Source organism: Dryobates pubescens, chromosome Z, assembly GCF_014839835.1.
Source record: "Dryobates pubescens isolate bDryPub1 chromosome Z, bDryPub1.pri, whole genome shotgun sequence".
In the NCBI taxonomy this organism is placed as follows: Eukaryota; Metazoa; Chordata; class Aves; order Piciformes; family Picidae; genus Dryobates; species Dryobates pubescens.
Genome location: NC_071657.1, coordinates 101,252,716 through 101,279,213, shown reverse-complemented (window position 1 = coordinate 101,279,213; position 26,498 = coordinate 101,252,716). Strand labels below are relative to the sequence as shown.

The window sequence follows — 26,498 nt, the reverse complement described above, 5'->3', positions numbered from 1 at the left end:
ATCGTGCGTGTTGTCCCACCATGTTTCTGAGATGGCAACTATATCATAGTTGCCCTGGTGGATTAGGACCTCCAGCTCCTCTTGCTTATTGCCTAGGCTGCGTGCATTGGTGTACCTGCACTGCAGCTGGGCTCCCGACCTCTCAGTTGACCCTACCTTGTGCCCTACTCTTTCCTCTGCAGAGGGACCAATATCTTCACTCACCCCCTTCAGACCTAGTTTAAAGCGCTCCTAATGAGCCCTGCCAACTCTAGTGCTACGACTCTCTTGGTTTGAAAGGAAAGGCTCCGCTTTCCCTCCCCCACTGCGAAAGAAACTGTGGCTAAAACTCAGTCGGAGAAATGAGAGTATATTTTACAAGGAAACAGATTATATGTAACACAACAAATACAGGTATTTTATAATATATACAGGAATATACAGCAAATAAACACAGTCAGAAACCAGACCCCCAACAGAGGGGGGGGTTCCCCCTGTGCCCCCTTCACCCCCCTACCTCCCTTCTCCCCCAAAGAGGTAGAAGAAGAGAAGAAAGGGGAGTTAGTACAGCAGACAGAGGCCTATGCACCGCGAGTTAGTTCTTATCTCTTGGCAAGAAGCCCAGAAGCAGATCCAGCCGAGAGGGACAGCAAAGCAAGGAAGACTGAGAGAAAGTTCCAGCTGCGCTGGGACTAACCTCGCCTCCCACCTTAACTTGGCCACTGAAATTGGTTTAGAATACCAAAATATTTTATAAACATTTAGCCAGTGTGCTCCTTTCTTAAAGGCACAGTGTCAAACGGTCACACCCTTCTAGATAAATGCACCCCATCAGGACCCAGCAGGTTGGGTGCCGTAAAAGTTGCCCCATGATCAAAGAAACCAAAGTTCCTCCGCTGGCAGCATCCCCTGAGCCACTTGTTGATGGTGTGGGTTCTCCTGTTCCGCTCAGTGTCCTCCCCTGCCACTGAGGGAACTGAGCAGAACACCACTTGCGCGCCTGCCCCATCAATCAATTGTCCAAGGGCCCTGAACTCCTTCTTAATTGCCCTGGTGCCCTTCCTGTTGATCTCATCACTCCCAGCCTGTATTACCAGTAGAGGGTAATAGTCAGAGAGACTGATGAGCCTGGGGATTCCCCTTGCAATGTCCCTTACCCGCACCCCGGGTAGGGAGCAGACCTCCCTGTGGGATGGGTCGGGACGACATATGGGTCCCTCAGTACCCCCCAGGAGAGAGTCCCCAACAACTATAACCCTTCTCCTTTTCTTTGTGGAGCTGGTTGTTACAGCTGGTGGGGACTGCTTGGTCTTAGGCTTGGCCTTAGGCTCCTCTCCAGAGCTGGTCGTTACAGCCGGCTGGGACCGCTTGGCCTTGATCTCCCCTCTGGATGGCTGCTCCTCAGCCCTCTCATCCCCACCGCCCTCAGCCTGCAGGGCCTCATACTTATTATGCAAGGGCACCGGAGGAGGAGGAGAGGGCGGGCGTGGATTTCTCTTGCCACCCTTGGCAGGGACTTGTGTCCATCCCTCTCCGTTTTCAGGGGCCTGTCCCTCAGCAGGGGAGATCTGCAGAGCCTTCTCCCACAAATCTAACTCCTTTTTGCTTTCCCTTATTGACCTCAGCCTAGACACCTCCTCCTTCAGCTCGGCCACTTCATCCTTCAGCTCAACCACTAGGCTGAGGAGAAAGTTCACCTGTTCACACCTGACACAGGTGTCCTCTCCCTCTATTCCAACTGCCAGGCTGAAGCACTCTCTGCAGCTGGCAGCCTGGACTCCAGCATGCTGGAGAAACAACTCTGTTTGGGTCGATGCTGTTTTTCTACCCTTGGTCCGAGTAACGACCATGGTGCAGTGTATGAATGAAAACAAACACAAACAAACAAACAAAAATTTTTTATTTTTTTTTTGCAAGCAACCGAAAGGCTCTGGAGCCAAACTGGCACCGCGCGCACAGCCCGGCCGGGATTTAAATCTCCCGCGGCTGACGGCAGGCACTAGCTCCCGTGCACGCTCGCGAGAGCACGAGCCCGCCTCAATCCCTGCCCCCCAGGAGTCCTCCCGACCCGCTAAACCATAAAAGCAAGGCGAAAAGCTGAGCAGAAACTCACAAAGCGAGCGGTGCTGTCCCGAAGGAGCGGTTCTGACCGGCTATTGAGCCAAACTGACCACTTGGATCCCCACAAGTCCGTGGGACCAGATGGGATCCAATGATGGAGAGCCAAGCTTCCCTCCATTTTTCAACAGTCCTGGCTCACTGGAGAGGGCTCAGATGACTGGAAGCTGGCCAACAAGATGCCCATCCACAAGAAGGGCTGGAAGGAGGAACCAGGGAATTCCAGGCCTGTCAGCCTGACCTCAGTGCCAGGCAAGACTATGGAACAGGTCATCTTGAGTGCAATCACTCAGCACTTACAGGATGGCTTAGTGATCAGGCCCAGCCAGCATGGATTTAGGAAGGGCAGGTCCTGCCTGACCAGCCTGATCTCCTTCTATGATCAGGTGACTGCCTGGTGGATGTGGGGCAGGCTGTGGATGTAGTCTACCTGGACCTCAGCAAGGCCTTTGACACCATACCCCTGCAGCAAACTCCTGGCCAAGCTGTCAGCTTGTGGCTTGGACAGCAGCACTCTGTGCTGGGTTAGGAGCTGGCTGGAGGGCCGAGCCCAGAGAGTGGTGGTGAATGGTGCCACATCTGGCTGGCAGCCAGTCACTAGTGGTGTGCCCCAGGGATCAGTGCTGGGCCCCATGCTCTTTAACAGCTTTATTGATGATCTGGATGAGGGCATTGAGTCCATCATCAGTAAATTTGCTGACGACACCAAGCTGGGGGCAGGAGTTGATCTGCTGGAGGGTAGAGAGGCTCTGCAGAGGGACCTCGACAGGCTGGGCAGATGGGCAGAGTCCAACGGCATGAGACTGAACACATCCAAGTGCCGGGTTCTGCACATTGGCCACAGCAACCCCATGCAGAGCTACAGGCTGGGGTTGGAGTGGCTGGTGAGCTGCCAGGCAGAAAGGGACCTGAGGGTACTGGTTAATAGTGGGCTGAACATGAGCCATCAATGTGCCCAGGTGGCCAGCAGCAGCAGGGAAGTCATGGTGCCCCTGTACTCAGCACTGGTTAGACCACACCTTGAGTCCTGTGTCCAGTTCTGGCCAGCAGGTCACAAATGATCTCCACTTGAACTATGGGGTCTTCATTCTGTTGCCAGTCCCTATCTTTCAGCTCAGGGGGATGTGTATCCAGTACAGAGGTGGTCTTACTACTAAAGACTGAGCCAAAGAAAGTATTGAGTCCCTCAACCTTTTCCTCATCCTTGATCACTATGTTCCCTTCTGCATCCAACAAAGAGATTCTTCTCAGTCCTCCTTTTGTTAGAATAGAATAGAATAGAATAGAATTAACCAGGTTGGAAGAGACCTTCGAGATCATCATGTCCAACCTATCATCCAACACTACCCAATCAACTAAACCATACAAACAAGCATCCTGTCAAGCCTCGACCTGAACACCCCCAGCGACGGCGACCCCACCACCTCTTCAGGCAGCCCATTCCAGTGGGCAATCACTCTCTCTGTGTAAAACTTCCTCCTAACCTCCAGCCTAAACCTCCCCTGACGCAGCCTGAGACTGTGTCCTCTTGTTCTGGTACTGGTTGCCTGGGAGAAGAGACCAACCTCCGCCTCACTACAACCCCCCTTCAGGTAGTTGTAGAGAGCAATAAGGTAACCCCTGAGTCTCCTCTTCTCCAGACTAAGCAACCCCAGCTCCCTCAATCTCTCCTCATAGGGCTTGTGCTCCAAGCCCCTCACCAACCTTGTTGCCCTTTTCTGGACACGCTCCAGCAAGTCAACATCCTTCCTAAACTGAGGAGCCCAGAACTGGACACAGTACTCGAGGTGTGGCCTAACCAGTGCAGTGTACAGGGGCAGAATGACCTCCCTGCTCCTGCTGGCCACACTGTTCCTGATGCAGGCCAGGATGCCATTGGCAACTCCTGGCTGCCTGGGCGCACTGCAGGCTCATGTTCAGTCTACCGTCAACCAGCACCCCTTGTTGCTACTATGTTTGTAGAAGCATTTCCCATTCTTTTTAACAGTGTCCATTTGGGCTTTTGCTCTTCTAATTTTCTCCTTGCATAGTCTCCTGACACAATCTTGTAGTCCTTCAGAGTGACCTGCCCCATCTTCCAACAACCATAAGCTGTCCTTTTCTCCCAAAGCTGAAACCAAACAACTCTGTTCACCCAGGCTGGCCTTCCCTGCTGACTCATCTTTTGGCACGTGGGGACAGCCTATTCCTGTGCCTCTTCCCTCTCAGTGTCCAGCCTTCCTGGACTTTGTGGCGCCTCAGGACTGCCTCCAAAGGGACTCTGTCTGCCAGTCTCTGAAACAGGCCAAAGTCTGCGCAGCCAAAGTCTCAGGTGGCAGTTTTGCTGACCCTGTCTTTACTTCAGCAGCTGAGAACTTTATGATTTCATGATCACTGTGCCCAAGATGGCCCCCAACCGTTGCATTGTGCACAAGTTCTTCTCTGTTCACAAAAAGCAGGTTCCTCAAAGTACCTTTCCTACTTGACTCTGTAACCAGGTGCATCAGGAGTTCTCCACACACTCTAGCAACCCGCAGGACTGTTGCCTCTGTGCTGCTGTTGTATTTCCAGCAGGCATAATGGAAATTGAAGTTCCCCACAAGAGCAAGGGCCAGCAATCTTGAGATCTCTACCAGATGCCTAAAGAATATTTTATTAGTCTGTGCATCCTGGTTGGGTGGTCTATAACAGACTCCCACAGGGATATCTGCTTTGTTGGCTTTCCCCCAGATTCTTGCCCATAAACACTCAACTCTACTATCACCGTGATCAACCTCAATACAATCAAAACACACTCTGACATACAAGGTCACCCCACCACCTCTCCGTCCTTGCCTGTCCCTTTTGAATAGTTTGTAGCCATCCATAGTGGCACTCCACTTCTTCGAGACATCCTACCACATTTCTGTGATGGCTACCATGTCATAGTTTTTCTGATAGACAATGGCTTCAAGCTCCTCCTGTTTGTTTACTGTGCTGTGTGTGTTACTGCATTCAGTTGGTCTAAAGGTCTTGCCATTTGTGGTGAGAAGTCCCAGTTTCTGCCTGGCAGTTCTCAAGGCTATCTCTAGCCAGCCTGCTTTTCTGCCCTTCTGTATTCCAACCTTCCAGCTTAAGCTGTATTTTAAGTATTTTTAAATCCATGAGCCACTCTTCTGAAAGAGTAAGATGTCAAATAAAGGTTTTAATAGAAATGCCATTTGAAGTTGTGTAATGCCTTCAAAATATAATTAATTCTCTTTTATTAAAGTCAGCAAAATAAGCAATTTCAAACTCATTAAAACAAGAGATAACGGAGTATGTTTTTTCAGTAGACAGGCTTTGTGAAATATGGGAATGCCCTCTTGAGGACAAAGGAAGCACATGTTTAGAAGAAGAAAATAAAAGAGTGTGTAAGGCTGATCATGAATCATCTGGTTTATTTATGATGAAAGTTCATGATTCATTTTAACTTACCTTTTGGATAACCATTGGTTGCTGAATGGCTCAGTCTTGCACATACCATTTTTGTGATACTATGTTTGTTCAAAAGTGGAATGAAAATAGGGTGTAACACCTCTGTGTTTCTGTTAACAATTGTTCCTGTTCAGTCACTGAAGATACTTTGTGTGTAAACAGCTAGAAAAATTTTGGAGAGAATTTTGCATAGAGATTCTTACCTCCATTGGCAAGCCTCCGTTGGTTTACCCTCGTCTTGTGGCATTTTTAATGAAACAAGGGTGATCAGCAGCTAGAACAATAACTCTTATGGTTTTTGAATTAAAAATTAATCATCTAAAATAGAAAAATGCTACTTTGGATAATGTCTTTTAACAGATTAAATAATACTTAAGAGGTAACTGTATTTTTCCATTCTGAAGAGCTTGAGTATCCTTCTTGATCCTTTTCTTAGTGTATAGACGTTCTGAAAATACTTAGATGTGCAATGTCCTTTTGGCCACTTGTCTTCTAAATGTAATTTTGGAAGCTGATCTATGGAGAAACAAAACCCAACCCCAAAACAACAGCAGAATTTTAATACTGGCAAAACCTAGGTGTTTACCTGTTCCCACTGCCCTACTTCTAAGTCTTCTAATTCTGCTTGCTTTGGAGAACTCCAGACTCCATATAGCAAATTGTGCTGTGTTGCATTGTTAAAGCAGGGAAATTTTTTTTTCTTAGGGTTTAAAGGAGTATAATGTTGTTGTAAGATAAATGGGGGAGACATTGCAATTTTCATGGGCTTCTTTGGGATGTTATATTGCCTTAGACCTGGTATTCTATTCAGTTCCTCAATTAATGTTGAAACGTCCTTTGACCTCTCAAACATCAGGACCAGTTTTGTCACTTCTGACCTTTAAATTTATAGCATCCTTGTGCAGTAGAATGTAAAAGGAATTTAATTTCTTAAGTACTGCTGGGTTTTTTTGCATTTAAGGTTTACAGCTCGACCATTAGTGGAAACCATATTTGAAAGAGGAATGGCCACTTGTTTTGCATATGGGCAGACTGGTAGTGGAAAAACCCATGTAAGTATTTCTTCTAAATGTCAGCAATAAACTTCTTACTGTAGAAAATAGAAGTAACAGTTCTGTGATTTTTATATTTTGCAAATTTATTTTTGTATTTACTTATCATTTAGACAATGGGTGGTGACTTTTCAGGAAAGAACCAAGATTGTTCTAAAGGAATATATGCACTTGCAGGTGAGATAAATAAATTTTCTATTCCCAGTCATACAAACATTAGTTTGTATGTATTTTACATTATAGAGGTTCTTTGGTAACATCATAAGTAGTACCTAGATGATAGTCTTTACAGGATAATGTAAGTGTATATCTGGACTACTTTAAAAAAAAGTAATAAACATGACAGGTGGTTGATTAAGTTTGTAATTTAGGGGTCTTCTGCATCTTTCCATTTTACATGGCAGTTTAAACTGCAACTTAGACATGATAGACTGACCTCACTTCTTAAAATTGCAAAATATGAGAGGTGACATAAAATAGACTATTGGGTATGAATGGATTTTCAGTAAATAAAAAGGCATAACAAGATTTATTTTTATTTTGGAAATATATTCACAGCTCGAGATGTCTTTTTAATGCTAAAGAAAGCAAACTATAAGAAGCTAGAACTTCAGGTGTATGCAACATTCTTTGAGATCTATAGTGGTAAGGTAAGTACCTTATCTTTCTTTGAGGAAGGGGGAATTTTTTTCACAAACGAGATTTTGAGCTTGTCACATAGGGTCTTTTTATCCTCTTCCTCTTTGTACTAAAAGCTTTATTTCAAATAATTCTTTACCTTCCCCTTCCAATCATGTTTTTTCATGGAATGCTTTGCATATTTTGATATGGGATTTGAAACAAAAGTGTCTTTTAAAGCTGCCCTTTAACTGTTCTTTTTCCCCCCATAAGGTTTTTGATTTGTTGAACAGGAAGACAAAATTACGAGTGTTAGAAGATGGTAAACAGCAAGTCCAAGTGGTGGGATTACAGGAACGGGAAGTCAAATGTGTCGAAGATGTTCTTAAGCTTATTGAAATAGGCAACAGCTGCAGGTATCTCCCGTAGCTTAAACCGGGTTTTTGTTGTATGTTAAAGAACCAGAGCAAGATTTTCCAGGGGAGTTCTTCATAGTGATGGCTTTTTCATATGCAGTGGGGTTTTTGAGGATGTTTGCTGCAGGTAAGGCATGTGATTACCTTTTAAACAAACGGATTTAAAATTTACTAGAGAGAAATCACTGATTTTTCTGCAGGATGTGACCTGCATGTATTATGTAAGCATCTTACTGACTTGAATTCATGTAATTTATAATCTGGAATACTGCCAGATTCTTCAACTGGAAAAGACTTTGATGCATAGTGACAAAGGCTAAGTATAAAATTCTATTTTTTTTTTTTGTAAGAATCCATTGTTTTTAAAATCACCCTTGTGCATAGAATGCTGCCTGATTAGGTGAAAATGTCATCAGCATTTTGCACGTAAGCTCTCTGATATTATGAAACCTTCAAAGATCTGATTATTTTTGCTTTTAAAAGGCAGGTAAAATGTTACTAATCTTCCATTTCTATTTGGAGAGTTGAAAGAAAGAGGTCTACTTGTACTATGTATATCCAGTTATTAGGGTTCTATCTATGTCCACCAGAACATTAGACATGCTGGCAGCACACTTCAGAAAATAAAGAACTTTGCCCTGAAAAAAACAGCATTCTGTGGTTAGTGTGTTTAACATGTGTGGTCCTTTGCCTGTTCATGTCTTTCCCTCCTCTCCTTTTGTTTAAAGGACATCTGGCCAGACATCTGCAAATGCACACTCATCTCGAAGCCATGCAGTGTTTCAGATTATTCTCAGAAGAAAAGGGAAGTTGCATGGTAAATTTTCTCTGATTGATTTGGCTGGCAATGAAAGAGGAGCAGATACTTCCAGTGCAGACAGGCAGACTCGACTGGAAGGCGCAGAAATTAACAAGAGCCTTTTAGCACTCAAGGTAACTGAAAAGTTTCTATTGTCTCATAGTAGGTGGAAGCCTTCTATGTATAATAGCAATGACTATTAAAACCAGTGTTTCTGTAGGCTTTGCTTGTCTACATTGTCTGCTGATGTAACAGGTAAAATAATGCATTGATTTTTTTTCTCTAAATGCCTGAAGGAACATTTGGTAATTACCAAGTAGAAGCATTGCAGAAACATTGTTCCATAAACTTGCATGCAGCTATAAAGCAAAACAAAACAACCTCAAGGAGAAGTCCCCAGCAGTTTATCTGAAGACTTTCCTGATAAGTATCTAAAATGGGAAGAGAGATGACTTACTTTGGTACTCAAGGTCTGAAATACTAAGTGGAAATATTCCTGCTGATGAACTTATTTTTCTATAAAATTACCTTCACAGCATATTTATGTACTGCTGGAATTAAACAGCAGCCTGTGCAGAAGGAACTAACAAATAGATTAAAATAACCATTGAAGGTTGGAATCTATTTTTGACTACTCTGTAGCAGATTGTCTGATACATAGTCACTTTACAGATTTTCATACACTAAACCAGGACACATCAGGAGATCTAAGAAATATTATTTATTCATGTGCTGCTTTTATTTTTTATGTTTGAAAAAAGTTTCAGTAGCAAAGTAGCATTTTTGTCTCAACTGGGGAAGCAGTAGTTCTGCACATCTCCGAACTTATCTCTGTTGTTAGTTTGGATTAGGTGTATTACTCTCAGCACCAGCACTGTAGTTTTATATACAGAATATAACCTCCCAAATCACTGTACTTACTTCTTTTTAGCCATGGTATAAATTTGGGGAAGACTTCTGTCTGATTCTAAGCAAATCTCACAAAACACCACAGAACTGTAATCTGTAATGTGCATTACAGAGTTGTATGGCATGTTGAAAAGCAGCAGCAGTTCCAAAAACTGTGGCCTATTTTCATTCACAACGAAGCAGATAATTCAAGCAACGTTGTGTTGACTTTTATCACTTGTCTCTAAGTGTTCATCAGTCCTGGCTCACTGGAGAGATCCCAGCTGACTGGAAGCTGGCCAACGTGGTACCCATCCACAAGAAGGGCCGGTTGGATGAGCCAGGGAATTACAGGCCTGTCAGCCTGACCTCAGTGCCAGGAAAGGTTATGGAGCAGGTCATCCTGAGTGCAATCACGCAACACTTAGAGGATGGCCAAGGGATCAGGCCCAGCCAGCATGGGTTTAGGAAGGGCAGGTCCTGCCTGACCAACCTGATCTCCTTCTATGATCAGGTGACCCGCCTGGTGGATGTGGGGAGGCCTGTGGATGTAGTCTACCTGGACCTCAGCAAGGCCTTTGACACCGTTCCCCATAGCAAACTCCTGGCCAAGCTGTCAGCCCATGGCTTGGATGGGAGCACACTGCATTGGGTTAGGAACTGGCTGGAGGGCCGAGCCCAGAGAGTGGTAGTGAATGGTGCCACATCCAGCTGGCAGCCAGTCACCAGTGGTGTGCCCCAGGGATCAGTACTGGGCCCCTTGCTCTTTAACATCTTTATTGATGATCTGGACGAGGGCATCGAGTCCATCATCAGTAAATTTGCTGACGACACCAAGCTGGGCGCAGGAGTTGATCTGCTGGAGGGTAGAGAGGCTCTGCAGAGGGACCTCGACAGGCTGGGCAGATGGGCAGAGTCCAACGGCATGAGATTTAACACATCCAAGTGCCGGGTTCTGCACATTGGCCACAGCAACCCCATGCAGAGCTACAGGCTGGGGTCAGAGTGGCTGGAGAGCAGTCAGGCTGAGAGGGACCTGGGGGTGCTGGTCGACGGTAGACTGAACATGAGCCTGCAGTGTGCCCAGGCAGCTAAGAGGGCCAATGGCATCCTGGCCTGCATCAGGAACAGTGTGGCCAGCAGGAGCAGGGAGGTCATTCTGCCCCTGTACACTGCACTGGTTAGGCCGCACCTCGAGTACTGTGTCCAGTTCTGGGCCCCTCAGTTTAGGAAGGATGTTGACTTGCTGGAACGAGTCCAGAGAAGAGCAACAAAGTTGGTGAGGGGTTTGGAACATAAGCCCTACGAGGAGAGGCTGAGGGAGCTGGGGTTGCTTAGCCTGGAGAAGAGGAGACTCAGGGGTGACCTTATTACTCTCTACAACTACCTGAAGGGAGGTTGTAGACAGACGGATGTTGGTCTCTTCTCCCAGGCAAGCAGTACCAGAACAAGAGGACACAGTCTCAGGCTGCGCCAGGGGAGATACAGGCTGGATGTTAGAAAAAAGTTCTATACAGAAAGAGTGATTGCACATTGGAATGGGCTGCCTGGGGAGGTGGTGGAGTCGCCATCACTGGAGGTTTTTAGGAGAAGACTTGACAGGGTGCTTGGTGCTGTGGGTTAGTTGCTTGGGCGGAGTTGGATTGGTTGATGGGTTGGACGCGATGATCTTGAAGGTCTCTTCCAACCTGGTTTATTCTATGTATGTATTCTATGTATTCTATGTATTCTAAAGCTGGTTCTCTTTTGTTGTTTTTTTTCTTCAGTTTACTTACTGATTTTTTGTTACCTGGTTTTCTGGGTTGTGATGAAAAGCAAAGGTAGTTAAAAACTCCATTAATTTAGAGGCTGTCAGTGGCTTCCAATAATCATATTACAATACATACAATACATAGAATAAACCAGGTTGCAAGAGACCTTCAAGATCAGTGCGTCCAACCCATCAACCAATCCAACACCACCTAATCAACTAACGCATGGCACCAAGCACCCCATCAACTCTCCTCCTGAACACCTCCAATGATGGTGACTCCACCACCTCCCCAGGCAGCCCATTCCAATGGGCAATCACTCTCTCTGTATAGAACTTCTTCCTAACATCCAACCTAAACCTCCCCTGGTGTAGCCTGAGACTGTGTCCTCTTGTTCTGGTACTGGCTGCCTGGGAGAGGAGACCAACATCCGTCTGTCTACAACCTCCCCTTCAGGTAGTTGTAGAGAGCAATAAGGTCTCCTCTTCTCCAGGCTAAGCAACCCCAGCTCCCTCTCTCTCTCCTCATAGGGCTTGTGTTCCAAGCCCCTCACGAGCTTTGCTGCCCTTCTCTGGACTCGTTCCAGCAAATCAACCTCCTTCCTAAAATGAGGGGCCCAGAACTGGACAGAGGACTTGAGGTGCAGCCTAACCAGTGCAGTGTACAGGGGCAGAGTGACCTCCCTGCTCCTGCTAGCTACACTGTTCCTGATGCAGGCCAGGATGCCATTGGCCCTCTTGGCTGCCTGGGCACACTGCAGCATCATGTTCAGCCTACCATCGACCAGTACCCCCAGGTCCCTCTCTGCCTGGGCACTCTCCAGCCACTCTGACCCCAGCCTGTAGCACTGCAAGGGGTAGCTGTGGCCAATGTGCAGAACCCGGCACTTGGATGTGTTAAATCTCATGCTGTTGGACTCTGCCCATCTGCCCAGCCTATCAAGGTCCCTCTGCAGAGCCTCTCTACCCTCCAGCAGATCAACTCCTGCCCCCAGCTTGGTGTCGTCAGCAAATTTACTGATGATGGACTCAATGTCCTCATCCAGATCATCAATGAAGATGTTAAAGAGCATGGGGCCCAGCACTGATCCCTGGGGCACGCCACTAGTGACTGGCTGCCAGCTGGATGTGGCACCATTCACCACCACTCTCTGGGCTCGGCCCTCCAGCCAGTTCCTAACCCAGCACAGAGTGCTGCTGTCCAAACCATGGGCTGACAGCTTGGCCAGGAGTTTGCTGCAGGGGATGGCGTCAAAGGCCTTGCTGAGGTCCAGGTAGACTACATCCACAGCCTGCCCCACATCCACCAGGCAGTCACCTGATCATAGAAGGAGATCAGGCTGGTCAGGCAGGACCTGCCCTTCCTAAATCCATGCTGGCTGGGCCTGATCACTAAGCCATCCTGTAAGTGCTGAGTGATTGCACTCAGGATGACCTGTTCCATAATCTTGCCTGGCACTGAGGTCAGGCTGACAGGCCTGCAATTCCCTGGCTCATCCAACCGGCCCTTCTTGTGGATGGGTACCACGTTGGCCAGCTTCCAGTCATCTGGGACCTCTCCAGTGAGCCAGGACTGTTGAAAAATGATGGAAAGCAGCTTGGCCAGCTCATCTGCCAGTTCTCTCAGCACCCTTGGATGGATCCTATTTGGTCCCATGGACTTGTGGGGATCCACGCAGCTGAGGAGAGCTCCACCTCCTGCTCATGGAACATAGGGGAACTATGCAACTCCCTGGCTCCTTCTGCCAGCTCTGCAGGCCAGCTGTCTGGAAGACATTCTGTCCTGCTAGTAAAAATTGAGGCAAAGAAGGTGTTAAGTGCCTCTGCCTTTTCCTCATCCTGTGATACAACATTTCCCTCCATGTCAACCAAGGAGTGGAGGTTGTCCTTACCCTTCCTCTTGCTATTAATATATTTATAGAAGGACTTTTTGTTGTCCTTCACAGCAGAGGCCAGTCTAAGCTCCAAATGTGCTTTTGCCTCCCTGATTTTCCTCCTACATGATTTAGCAACATCCTTAAACATTCCATGGGTTGCCTCCCCTTTCTTCCAAAGATGATACACCCTCTTTTTTTCCCTTAGTTCTGTTAAAAGTTCATTACACAGCCAGGCTGGCCGTCTGCCCCGGCGGCTCCTCTTCCGGCACATTTGCACAGCCTGCTCCTGAGCCGTCATCAGTTCTTTCTTGAAGCAGGTCCAGCCCTCCTGGACCCCTTTATTTTTAAGGGCTTTCTCCCAAGGAACCCTCTGAATTATTTCCTTGAGTAACCTGAAGTCTGCCCTCCGGCAGTCCAGAGTGGAGGTCTTCTTGCTGCCCCTCTTAGTTTGACTGAATACCGAAAATTCAATTCTCTCGTGGTCGCTGGCCCCTAAACAGCCTCCGACCACCACATCCCCACCAGCCCTTCCCTGTTGGTGAAGAGGAGGTCAAGCATTGCCTTACCCATGGTAGGCTCACTCAGCACCTGGGATAAGAAGCTGTCCTCCATGCACTCTAAGAACCTCCTAGACTGCCATCTCAATGGCATCTAGTGCCTCCCTGATGTACAGGGCCACCCCTCCACCCCTTCTTCCTTGCCTGTCTCTCCTGAAAAGCCTGTAGCTGTCAATTGCAGTGCTCCAGTCCCACCGCATCTCTGTGATGGCAACTACATCATAACTTTCCTGCTGCAGCAAGGCTTCCAGCTCCACTTCTCTGTTGCCCATGCTTCATGCATTAGTGTACATGCACTGCAGCTGGGCTGCTGGTTTCACCTCTGACTCTAGCTTATAGCCCCCAGACTCTTGCCTGAGGGGACTAGTTTCAGCCCCTTCCCCCCCTTCGAATCTAGTTTAAAGCCCTGTTGATGAGAGCTGCCAATTCCCTTCCCAGGATCTTTTTACCTTTGGGGGACAGGCCGTTCTCACATACTGTGACCTTTCCCCTCCTCTGGGACAGATGTACTCCATCTGTTGCCAGCTGGCCTGGTGCAGTAAAAGTTCTCCAAGATCAAAAAACCCAAAATTCGTTTGACTGCACCAGCCTCCAAGCCACTTGTTGACAATAGCTGCTGACCTGTTCCTTATGGTATTCCCTCCTGCAACTGAGGGTATTGACGGAAAAATTATTTGTGCACCTGACCCCTCAACCAGATCTCCCAGGGCCCTGAAATCATTTTTGATAGCCCTGGGAGTTCTGGTTGCAACATCATCATTCCCTAACTGCATAACTAGTAAAGGATAGTAGTCAGAGTGCTGCACCAGGCTAGGCAGCCTTCTGGTAACATCATTAACTTGGGCTCCTAACAGAGTTCCCTATGAGATGGGTCTGGGCCGTCAATTAAGGAGATAATACAATTCTAATTATTCAGGAGTGAGATAACTAAAAATTGTTACAGTTAATTAAAATACCTTAATTAAACTTGACAGTTGCCATATCAGTAATTCAATATATACATTTATTACTCGGTTTAGTTTATGGTGTCATTTGTTGAAAACCTGTTGCCCCTCTTGTTGAACTTGTTTTTCTTCCCATGTAAGTAAAGCATTAATGTACAAATTCAAAAAAATCTAAGGAATGCACTGCCTTGCTCACCTATGAGTCCTTTCAGCATTTGCATGTAAAATTCACATTCCTGAAGCTTCTGTGTCCATTCTGTAAAATTCAGCTGGTGATTTTTTAAAACAATCACTTTAAAGTCAACTTGCCCTTTGTGTTTGTTCTATTCTGTATCATGGCATTTTTGTTCTAAGCCTGTTTTCAGTTCTGGATTATGCTGTTTCATGGTTGAAACCCTTTCTTGGATTATCATCTCACAGGTTTTAGCCTGGTTTTTGAAAGGAATTCTTTCTAGGAAGTTTTTAAAGACCATAAGAATATGTCTGCAGCTCAAGGATTAGCAAACCTACTGCAGAACTATTCATAGGATCAAAAGTGTTGGAGAAGACCTCAGAGATCAAGTCCAACCTGTCACCCAACACTTCATGACGAACTAAACCATGGCTTCCAGTGCCATGTCCAAACCCCTTTTGAACACCTCCAGGGATGGTTACTCCACCACCTCCCTGGGCAGCACATTTCAATGGCCAATCACTCTTTCTATGAAGAACTTCTTCCTAACATCCAGCCTAAACTTCTCCTGGCACAACTTGAGACTGTGTCCTCTTGTTGTGGTGCTGGTTGCCTGGGAGAAGAGGCCACCCCCCCTCCTGGCTACAACCTCCCTTCAGGTAGTTGTAGACACCAAGAAGGTCTCCTCTGAGCCTCCTCCAGGCTAAACAACCCCAGCTCCCTCAGCCTCTCCTCATAAGGCTTGTGCTCAAGACCTCTGACCAGCCTCACCCTTCTCTGGACATGTTTCAAGAGTGCCAATATCCTTCATAAATTGAGGGGTGGAGAACTGGACACAGTACTCAAGGTGTGGCCTAACCAGTGCTGAGTACAGGGGCACAATGACTTCCCTGCTCCTTCTGGCCACACTCTTCGTGATACAGGCCAGGATGCCATTGGACTTCTTGGCCACCTGGACACACTGCAGGCTCATGTTCAACCTACTGTCAACCAGTACCCCCAAGTCCCTCTCTGCCTGGCTGCTCTCCAGCCACTCTATCCCCTGCCTGTAGCACTGCATGTGTCCAATGTGTCGAACCCGGCGCTTGGATGTGTTAAATCTCATGCTGTTGGACTCTGCCCATCTGTCCAGCCTGTCAAGGTCCCTCTGTAGAGATCTCCTACCCTCTTAATGGATCAACACCTGCCCCCAGCTTGATGTCATCTGAAAATATACTGATGATGGACTCAATTCCCTCGTCCAGGTCATCAGTAAAGGTATTGAACAGGATGGGGCCCAGCACTGATCCCTGGGGCACACCACTAGTGACTGGCTGCCAGCTGGATGTGGCACCATTTGTGGTGGTTTGAAAGGAAAGGCTCTGCTTTCCCTCCCCCACTGAGAAAGAGACCATGGCTAAACCCAGTTGGAGAAATGAGAGTATATTTTACAAGGAAACAGATTCTATGTAACACAACAAATACAGGGATTTTACAATATATACAGGAATATACAGCAAATAAACTCAACCAGAAACCAGACCCCCCACAGAGGGGGCTTCCCCCTGTGCCTTCTTCACCCCCTACCTCCCTTCTCCCCCAAAGAGGTAGAAGAAGAGATGAGGATGGTTAGCAGGACAAGGGAAGAAGCGGACAGGCCTGTTACAGGGAGGGAGTTAGTTCTTATCTCTTGGCATCTTATCTCTTGTTCCATTCGCCATCCTGTAAGTGCTGTGTGATTGTCCCCAAGATATTCCATAATCTTGCCTGGCACTGAGGTCAGGCTGACAGGCCTGTAGTTTGTAGGTTCATCCATCTGGTCCTCCTTGTGATAGGGCATCACATTGGCCAGCTCATCTTTCAGCATGTTCCTGTGTCTTCAAGAGCTCCTGTTTGAAGTAGGTCCAACCATCCTGGACCCCTTGGTTCTTGAGGGCTGCTACCCAGGGTACTTTCTGAATAAGTTGCTTAAACAAGCTGAAGTTTGATCTCCAGAAGTCCAAAGTAAGGGTTCTGTTAGTGCTCCTCCTTATTTCCCTGCATATTGAGAACTCCACTATCTCGTGGTCACTGCACCCTGGAGAGCCTCCCACCGTCAACAACATATGGGTCCCTCTGTTCCCCTGAGGAGAGAGTCACCAACAACAATTACTCTCCTCTTTTTTTTTAATGGTGCTTGTCCTGATGGTTGGTGGGGACGGATTTGCTTTAGGCATCCCCTTATATGGTTCCTATTCTGTCTTCTCATACACACTGCCCTCAACCTGCAGGGCCTCATACTTACTGTGCAAGGGCAGCAGGGGTGGCAAAGAGGTCTGGGATAGATTTCCCCATGCTTCTCCTTACAGGACCTGTACCCATTCTCCCATGTTTCCAGGGTCGCCTCCCTAAACTGGGGAGGTCTGCAGAGCCTGCTCCCACGTATCTAACTCCCTTTCGCATTCCCTTATAGTCCTGCGTCTTAATTCTTCTTCCTTTAGCTGAGCCACCAGATTGAGAAGATAATTCACCTGGTCACACCTGACACAGGTGTTGGCTCCTTCCCCCTCCATTCCAAGTGCCAGGCTCCAGCACTCTCTGCAGTTAACAGCCTGGACACCTGCGTGCTTGTGTGCCATCTCTCTCTGGGTACTTATCATTTTTCTAGTAGCCTTTGGCTGAGTCATTACCATGGCTGGATCTCTTCAGGCAGGTGAAATTAACTTTGGGGTTTTTTATTGTTTGTCGTTAAATATATATATTCCACCTGACTACTATATTTTGCCCAAGTTACCACAGAGTCTTCTGTACTCGCCGCTAGCTGCAATCCAGCCGGAAGGCTCTCTTGCCAAATGTCGGTCGTGCGGCTTTGCTCTGCCTTGTTTAAATTTCCCACGGCTGACGTCACCCTGCTGAGCAGGCATGTGAGAAGATGACCCTGCCAGTCCTTGCTGTTTGCTGAGGTCCTCCCGCCCCAAGAAGAAACCAAAATAGAGCACCTCTCAGCTCGAGCACGCCAATCCTGCTGCCAGTCCCAAGCAGCTCTCTTGCCAAATGGTGCAAGATATAACAGCAATGCAGTTCTAGCTATTACTGCTGCTAAAAGCAAAGCTCTGTTTTGAAAAGCTTTTTTTTTTTTGAGTATGATAGTTTGAAGAAGTTCTGTGTGTAGACATATTAAAACATCTGAAGAGTTGCCTGTACACAACTATTAAGTAAGGCAAAGGCAAAAACTGGAATTAATGAACAAAATATGACAATCAGAACAACAACACAGATCCTGGTTTACACTGCTGTACTTAGTTGCTGCCATAACTTCATAGTAATTTCATAGTCTTTACACATGTATAGTTATTTCTCAATGGAACTTTCCAGCTAATTACAAATACTGGTTTAGCCTGATACCCTTGTGAGTAAAAGAGGAGACTTTATCCCTGTTTTTTCACATGAAGAATGTTTTAAAACTGGAGATGACTTGAATTTTCAAGCATCTTCCAATACTGTGTATGTCAATAGAGAACTTTGCTCACTAGGTTAGTGACCTGTGGAAGCTTTCAGAAAACTTAGTGTCTTCTAAGCTTTAAAGAGTGTTGATTGTAGAGCCAGAATCAAAGTTGCTGCTTCTGATGTTGCTGTCCATGCTAGTCCTGCTGGCAGAAGTTGTAGATCATTCAGGCTTTTGCAGCTAATAATCAGACATAAGTGTTAAAGTTGATATTTAACATCAATACTGATTTGTTTTGTTTTGTTGTTGGATACAATAGATGTGAACAGATGAGAATCAGGAGTATTTTTGGCTCCTACATTCTGTTTAGGTTCCTGACTCTCTACTGAACTTAATGAGAGGTCAAAGCTTAAGGCTTCTTGAATCCAGTCTGTAATGGTAAATTTTAATGATATTTTAGGGGACAGCAGTACAGCTCAGGCATGTGTATTTTTATTTTGAATTGCATTTTTTCTTATATTGATTTAACTCATGTTAAAGAAAGATGCATAATCCTGTTTGTTCTTTTAGGAGTGCATTAGAGCCTTAGGCCGAAATAAACCTCATACACCCTTCCGAGCAAGCAAGCTTACTCAGGTGCTAAGAGATTCATTCATAGGAGAAAACTCCCGTACCTGCATGGTAAGTTGATCTGGTTAACTGTTTTTTCTGGCAATTACAAAGAGAAAATATGCTGAGAATTGTCATGATTTCAGCTGGGATAGAGTTGGTTTTTTTTGTCTTAGTAGCTGGTACCGTGCTGTATCTTGGCTTTAGTTCGAGATCAGTGTTGATGTGGTGGTTTGAGCCTTATCTAGGATTGAAGAGCTCAGATGGGGGCCAAGGCTGAGAATTCCTCTCCCATTCCCCCTTCCTTTTTCCCGATCAAGACCGGGGGGGAAAAAGGGAAGGAGCAAACCTACCAAGAAATAATTTGGAGTTGGCTTGGAATTAGAGAGGTAAAAATTTTCTTTTAACTATATATATATATATATATATATATATAACAATAACAGGAAGAGTTCACAAGGGTAAGGAACAAGGATGGATGGGGAAAATATGTATACAGAACCAGTCCTTTGAGGTCTTTTAAAGAGGTGTGGATGTAGCAGGGAGGGGGAGCACCAGGCCTGACCACGTGGTGGAGAAGCAGGAAGCCAGCATCAGGGCAGGAGCCAAAAGAGAACAAATGGCTGCAGTCTCTTCCTTTTTATAGGCTTGCTGGACAGGGAGGAGGAGTGGAAAGACTAACTCAGTTCCCGAGGGGAAAATGCCCTCTCAGGGAGCAAGGGCCTCACAAACCCTCCTGCCCCTGCTTTCAGGATGGGCGTTGATAACACAGTTGATAACACACTATGTTTTCAGTGGTTGTTAATCAGTGCTTATCCTCAGTTAAAGACTTTTCTGCTTCCCATGCTCTGCCAGCAAGAAGGTGCACAAAAAGCTGGGAGGGAGCATGGCCAGGACAGCTGACCCAACTAGCCAATGGGATATTCCCTACTATAGGCTATCATGCCTAGTATATAAACTGGGGGAAGTTGGTTAGGAGGGGCCAAGTGCTATTCAAACATCCATCAGCAGGTGGTGAGCAGTTGCACTGTGGATCACTTGCCTCTTCTTGGTTTGTTATTTCTTTCACTCTTTGTTATATTCCTTTACATTATAATAATTATTATTATTGTTTTATTATATTTCCTTTTTGCTAGGTCATGCGGGAAAAAAATTAGAGAGGCAAAAGCTCATGTAGAGCTTAGACTAGCCACTGCTGTGAAGGACAACAAAAAATCCTTCTATAAATATATTAATAGCAAGAGGAGGGGCAAGGACAACCTCCACTCCTTGGTGGACACAGAGGGGAACATAGTAACAAAAGATGAGGAAAAAACAGAGGTACTTAACACCTTCTTTGCCTCAATTTTTAATAGCAGGATATGTTGTCTTCCAGACAACTGGCCTTCTGAACTGGAAGATGGAGGCAGGGAGCAGTACTGGTTAGTCCACAGCTTGAGTACTGTGTCCAGTTCTGGGCCCCTCAGTTTAGGAAAGATGTTGAGTTGCTGGAACGTGTCCAGAGAAGGACAATGAAGCTGGTGAGGGGTTTGGAGCACAGGCCCACAGGAGAGGCTGAGGGAGCTGGGATTATTTAGCCTGGAGAAGAGGAGGAGACCTTATTGCTGTCTACAACTACCTGAAGGGAGGTTGTAGCCAGGTGGGGGTTGGTCTCTTCTCCCAGGCAACCAGCACCAGAACAAGAGGACACAGTCTCAAACTGCACCAGGGGAAGTTTAGGCTGGATGTTAGGAAGAAGTTCTTCACAGAAAGAGTGATTGCCCATTGGAATGTACTGCTCAGGGAGGTGGTGGAGTCACCATCACTGGAGGTGCTTAGGAAGAGACTGGATGGGGTGCTTGGTGCTGTGGTTTAGTTGATTAGATAGTGTTGGGTGATAGGTTGGACTCGATGATCTCAAAGGTCTCTTCCAACCTGGTTAATTCTATTCTATTCTTTTTCATTTTTTTTTTTAAACTGCCATAATCTTAATCCATGAGGTTTTTTCATTTCTCTTTCCAAGCACTGGGAAGAGAGAGGAGTGAGCAAGTAGCTGCGTAGTGTGTAGTTTTTGGCTGGAGTTAAACCATGACAATTTTATGTTTAAAATTGGGTCACTTGCACTGGCAATGTGTGGGAATGAAGTTTATCCAGTAGCAGACACTGTATGTGAAAGGAGATTTCCAGCAGAGACATTTGAGATAGCTTGCTCCCTTCTCACTTTCTGTTGTCCTTTCTTACTGCTTTTTCTATTTTTCTAGCTAGGCACCGAAGTGGAAACACTTGCAGCCTAAGAAGTTTGTTTGCTTATTTTAGTTGCATGAATGTATTGTTTCTTGACTCAGAATTTTTGAAAAGGTGGTGTAGATGTGGTGAGTTTGCAGCACAGCTGTGTAATTAACTGAGGTTCTTCAAATGTCTAAAAACAATTATAAAAATAGTTAAATAATTACTAGCTTCATATTCCTACATTTGACTGCATAGATCATTGTTGCTGTGTTCTCTATAAATCTCTACTTACGTGAAATAAATCACAGAACTTTTTAGTTATAACTCTCACAAGGTAACATGGAGATCACAATAGTGATGCCTCTAAAATTTGTTACCCTGTTACAGGCAAAATAAATTAATGAGTTTGCAACATGGAAATTACTCAATTGGAAAATATTATGTACTGAACATGTAAGACTTCTTTTAAGATGTTGTCAGTAAGGAAGAGTCCCTCAACAAGACAAAAAAATGATCCAACATTATAATGTTCTGTTAGAAAGTATTGTCATTCCACAAATACAGGGTGCTTTTCGATAGGGAATGTATATAAAACAATGTAGTAAAAACTTGTGATTTTAACTTTATAAGAGAGTCTTGAGATGTTCTGGTATAAAATACCTGCTGGGCTTTTCTCATTTGCTTTCTGACATGCTAATCTCTGATTAGTATATTTGAGTCAAATTTATTTGGTAATTTATATACCTAGTTTTTATTTGACTTTTCCTTTTCTTATTCATGGACTTCCTGTTGCAATTTTGAAGTTGTATCTATAGGAATGGATCTTCTGTATAAAAGGTTAAGCTGTGATCTAGAAACTTTTTTTTTTTTAATATTTTGTAAAAATGTTTAAAATAACTTCATAACATGGACAGTTAAGACCAGGATCTGCTTGATTTTAAAGAAGTCCAGAGACACAGGGTTAGCATAAGTAGGTAGTTTTGAAGTTTATGCAATTTGACTGGAATTCTTGTCCTTAAACAGTTTCAAAAGCCATTCAGATTGGTTTTGAAGAGTTATGTAGCAGATTAATGTATCATCATTTGAAATTTGCAAGGTAGCTACATAGGATAGCCTTATTTTTCTACCAGTATTAGATCTTTGATGTATTGCGTCCTTGACATGCTGCACAGAGGACTGCCAGACCCCACAACCCTCCAGAGTGGAAGAACCTACAGACTTCTATGTCACAAAAGGTCATTGATTCCACTCTGATAGCAATACAGACATATTTGAAAGAGGAAGAATGATAATTATGGGTCTTCCAGATATTGCTGTTCATAAATAATGGAGATTATTTTCATCCTCATTTGGAATTATGAACAAGGAAGTGAGCAGCAGAGTGGTCAGAGTCTTCCTGTCCTGCCTGGATTGGGCTTGTTGGGGCATGAGGACACATGATGTAGTGGATATTTGTGTTCAACAGACTGCATCCTGTGCATGGGTTCCTGTGCTCTGGATGAAGCTGTACCTTACATGCTTCAAAATGTTGGAGTGTTGCAGCAGCTGCCATGTGTGATACACTCTGAACATTGAACTGATGGAAGGGATGCACACATTTCACATTGAAGGAATTTGAAGTATCTTAGGGATGGGTAGGACATTTTATAAAGGACATGTGATCATATGATCTTTTTTAAAATCTACTCTTACTGCTTTCATTAGTAACTGATGTGTACCAGTGTTAGGGGTTTAAAAGTAAGTCTGTATATCAAGCTATTTAGACTTTCTAACCTCCTCCCACCACATAGTTTTTTTGTTCTCCTCAGAAGGAGAAATTCCTCTCAGGCTGGCTGACTGACTGCATATGCTTTTGTGTAGTAATGCTGGCAGTGGTATGAAAGAAAGGACCAGGATTATCTAATTTTCTCCTGATGCCGTGGTGCCACAAAAATATTAGTGTGTAGGATCATAAAGGTGGCTTTTCTAGATAGTGACTTTATGGCTCTCCTGAAAGAATCATAGGTGAAAAAAACTACCCTACTGAGAGAAACTAAGACAAGCAACGATGCTGCTGTTGCCTGATACCAGTTTCTTTGTGTTTTTTCCTGAGTACTGGAAAAAGGTGAGATCTTCAGGGTATGTAACTTTACTGGAAAAGGAAAGACTTACAGATTCCAGATATGTATAATAATAAGTTAGCTATGAAGTATTGTTCACTTCTAATTGAGAAAAAATATATTTACCTAGACAAATAGTTAGATACATGCTGGTCTTTAATATTATTAAGCAGTTTCTCTTAAGTCAGTATGGAGTCTGATTGAAGGGAGAACAGCCTACTAAGATACAAAAAACCCCAATCTGTTAATTATTTGCAGAACATAGTAGACTTACTTTCTACTGAGCCACAAATTTCATAGGGTTATAAAGGTTGGAAAAGATCTCTAAAATCATCAAGTCTGACTGTCAGCTACTTTTACCACTAAACAATGCCCTGAAGTTCCACATCTACACCATTTTTGAGCAGTTCCATGGATGGTGACTCCCATAACCTCCCTGGGCAACCTACTCAAATGCCTGACCACTCTTACAGTAAAGAATTCTTTTCTAATATCCAATCTAAACCTCCCCCAGCACAACTGGAGGCCATTTCCTCTCATCCTATCACTAGTTTCATTTGAGACCAACCTTCTTTCAGGTAGTTGTAAAGAGCAAGGAGGTCTCCCTTTGGCCTTCTCCAGACTAAACAATCCCACTTCCATCAGCTGCTCCTCATAAGACGTGTTCTCCAGACTCTCCCACCAGTTTTCTTGCCCTTCTCTGGACCTGCTCCAGCACCTTGATGTCTCTCTTATACTGCAGTGCCCAAAATTGAATGCAGTACTCAATTTCCATTTTTGATAAGTCTTTTATTTTCACAGTAAGAGTTTAGCATTTACGTGTTTTGTTAGAAAGTGAGGTGGGGGAAATGGATTGAATTTCTATGAATTCTGGATGTGCCAGGTAAGGTTACACAATTTGCATTGAAGCTTTGACTTCACATCTGTTTCTTTGAGATGTCATTGTATGTGGACAGCTGTGCCTAGCAGGCAGTTTTTGTAGAAAATAAATTAAATTGGAGATGTAAAAAAAAAAAAAAAAAAGTTTATCTACTGTTTCATCTGTACAGAGTGATATATCAGTGTGTGGCTTGCTTTTCTCCAGATTGCTACAATTTCTCCAGGGATGGCGTCATGTGAAAACACTCTAAATACATTGAGATACGCAAACAGGTATGGGGAATGTTGCTGCTTGTAGCTATACTGGCTGTTTATTACTGACTGTTTGAATAGTGTTGTTCTATGATGTATAATTACTTAGCTACTTGAATAATTTTATTGTACTTGGATCACTTAGTAAGACTCAAACCAAATTACTGACCCAGGGTGATACTTAAATTTTGTGACTTTTTACAACCATAACAATAGAAACAATAGAAGCCATTATCCAGAGGTGGATAATGATCTGGAGGCACCATCTCTTTCATTAAGGGTAGTTGGTAAGAAGATTCCCTGGGTTTTTAGCTGAAATACCTTTCAGCAATGCAATATTTTATTTCCATCCCCTTTGTGGAATTGCATACAGTTGCTACTCCCTTTCATGCATAAATGTGAAATTTTGTGCTTTCTAACCTCAGATAAATAACTGAGGCCCTTCAGTAAAGAGTCAGTTAATCTGGTGACTTTATAATCAGTCCAGAAATTAGCACTACCAGAGGCTAACACAGCATTTCTGAGACCTGTACTGATTCCTGAGAGTGCTCATCTCTCTTCTGCTAGTGTGAAAGGAGCCTTTCCCCACTACATTTGCCTTTGATTAATGTCTGTGAAGGCAGGGTGATCAGGTCCTTTGTAACAGGTTAACACACTGTAACGATTCACCTGCCTGTTCCCTTCCAACACAAAAGTGAGGGAGAAGTAACACACAAAAACTCTGGGTTGAGATAAAGAGTTGAAATAAAAAATGTTTAATATAAATGAGAGAACATAATGCACAATTACCTTAGCTTAGCTTATTTGCAGAAAAAGCACAATGAGATGCAAACAAAAAACAGAAAACAGCTAACCATCTCCTACACCTCTCCTTGCCATCCCTGTAGAAAAAAGAGCCAGCACCCAAACCCCAGAACCCAAAAGCAGCAACTGGAACGGGAAGCCTTTCATGCTACAACCTGAACTTCAAGCCCCAAAATACTTTGCTCCAGCCAGCACTTTAATTTTGAAGCTGGCAGGATGGTTTTGATTAACAGCAGTGAATATTCAGATTAACCTGTGACACCCTGTAGTTGGACTTGTCTCCACAGACATGCCTTAGGCTTTACTGCGAAGGACAAAGGAGACAGACAGGCCTCTAAGGCCCAGAAACCCTGGTTCTGCCAGAATTGGCTACCATCTAGTGGGCTCCTTGTTACCAATGAAAGATAGGGCAGAACCACTTAGGGTCCTGCTTGGCTGGGCACCCAAGCCAGTCACTATTTGGGCACAAAGGGCTGCCATGAAAGGTTGCTGCCCACTCCTCTCATCTGAAAGTTTCTGTGTCTTTTCAGTACCTGAAGCAGTTCTGCTGAAAACTGTTTGTTCCCCATGGTGTTAAGTTTGTATGGAGTAAACGACTGTTGCTCTAAACTAGTTTCATGTGTTTTGTGCAATATTTTAGTTTTTTCTAGGAATTTATCATTTTCATAGTACAAGTAATTTTTAACTATTGGACATCAGAGCTCATGCAGTGTAAGCCAGGTGACAGAATAGAATGTAAAGGTTTGTAGCTATAGCGGTTTGCTATTTTAAAAGAAGTCATTTAGTGGAATGTTGAATGTAGAGCAAATTTTATTAAAACACAAACTAAAATCTGGAATTACTCTTCTGAAAACACTATTGTTTATCATTCCCTGCAAATTAGCAACACTGATTTTGTTAGTGGTCTGTCAGTCCGTTTCCACAAGGTTGAAAATATTGGCACATTTGTGTTATAATATAAAAACAATTGAATAGTTAAAGTATTAAAGAAGTATGCTAAACAAAGACTTGTAATTTTAACTGTCTTCATGAGAACATTTTCTTTTAATTTGCTGCTGTATTTTGCTGCTGCAGAGTAAAGGAATTTGGAATTAGTCCTTCGGACATTCCCTTCTCACAGGGTAGTGGCAGTCGCTCTGATCTCTCTCCTTCCTATGAGTATGACGACTTTTCTCCTTCAATCACCAGGTCTACTTCATTCTATACATGGAATCTTTATTTTTAAGTTTTCTTTTTGACTATGTAATTTTACAGACCAGCCTTTCATTAGTCCCCTTGCCTTGAGTCACATATACTTTTTATTAATTACGTTTGGCAGGCAATGGTTCTGCATGATCTGCAATCATCTTCCCAGTATTTTGTTCACCCTCCTTAAACATCCACTCTCTGTATCCAGGCTTGGTAGTTTCCTTCATGCATTTTTTTTTTTTTTTAAATGGTGATGTCACCTTTGTACATTTAGTGGACCAAATCTGAAAAGACTGTGCTTAAGGCAATTTGAATATCTCTTAATTAGAAGAGAAAACAATTTTCACACATACGTCTTTTAAAAGCTTTTCAACACTCTGAAGGTGAATTTTGAAAAACAGTTTCTGTTGTGGTAAATAAGTGCTACCTGATTTTTTTTTCCATTTAAGAG

The 26,498-nt window shown here is 44.4% G+C and overlaps 1 protein-coding gene across 4 annotated transcripts in view; it reads left to right on the top strand.

Annotated features, from left to right (window-relative positions):
- KIF2A (kinesin family member 2A) overlaps nucleotides 1-26,498 on the top strand; it is a 75,010-nt gene that overhangs the window by 42,027 nt on the left and 6,485 nt on the right. For 2 of the 4 annotated variants that reach the window (XM_054177970.1, XM_054177969.1), the window contains exons 10-17: nucleotides 6,494-6,584; nucleotides 6,698-6,761; nucleotides 7,143-7,234; nucleotides 7,476-7,618; nucleotides 8,347-8,551; nucleotides 18,579-18,689; nucleotides 24,009-24,076; nucleotides 25,934-26,047. In XM_054177970.1, coding sequence (XP_054033945.1) covers nucleotides 6,494-6,584; nucleotides 6,698-6,761; nucleotides 7,143-7,234; nucleotides 7,476-7,618; nucleotides 8,347-8,551; nucleotides 18,579-18,689; nucleotides 24,009-24,076; nucleotides 25,934-26,047 — 888 coding nt within the window. The remainder of the gene's footprint in view (nucleotides 1-6,493; nucleotides 6,585-6,697; nucleotides 6,762-7,142; nucleotides 7,235-7,475; nucleotides 7,619-8,346; nucleotides 8,552-18,578; nucleotides 18,690-24,008; nucleotides 24,077-25,933; nucleotides 26,048-26,498) is intronic. The other 2 variants (XM_054177972.1, XM_054177971.1) reach the window with 1 other exon arrangement.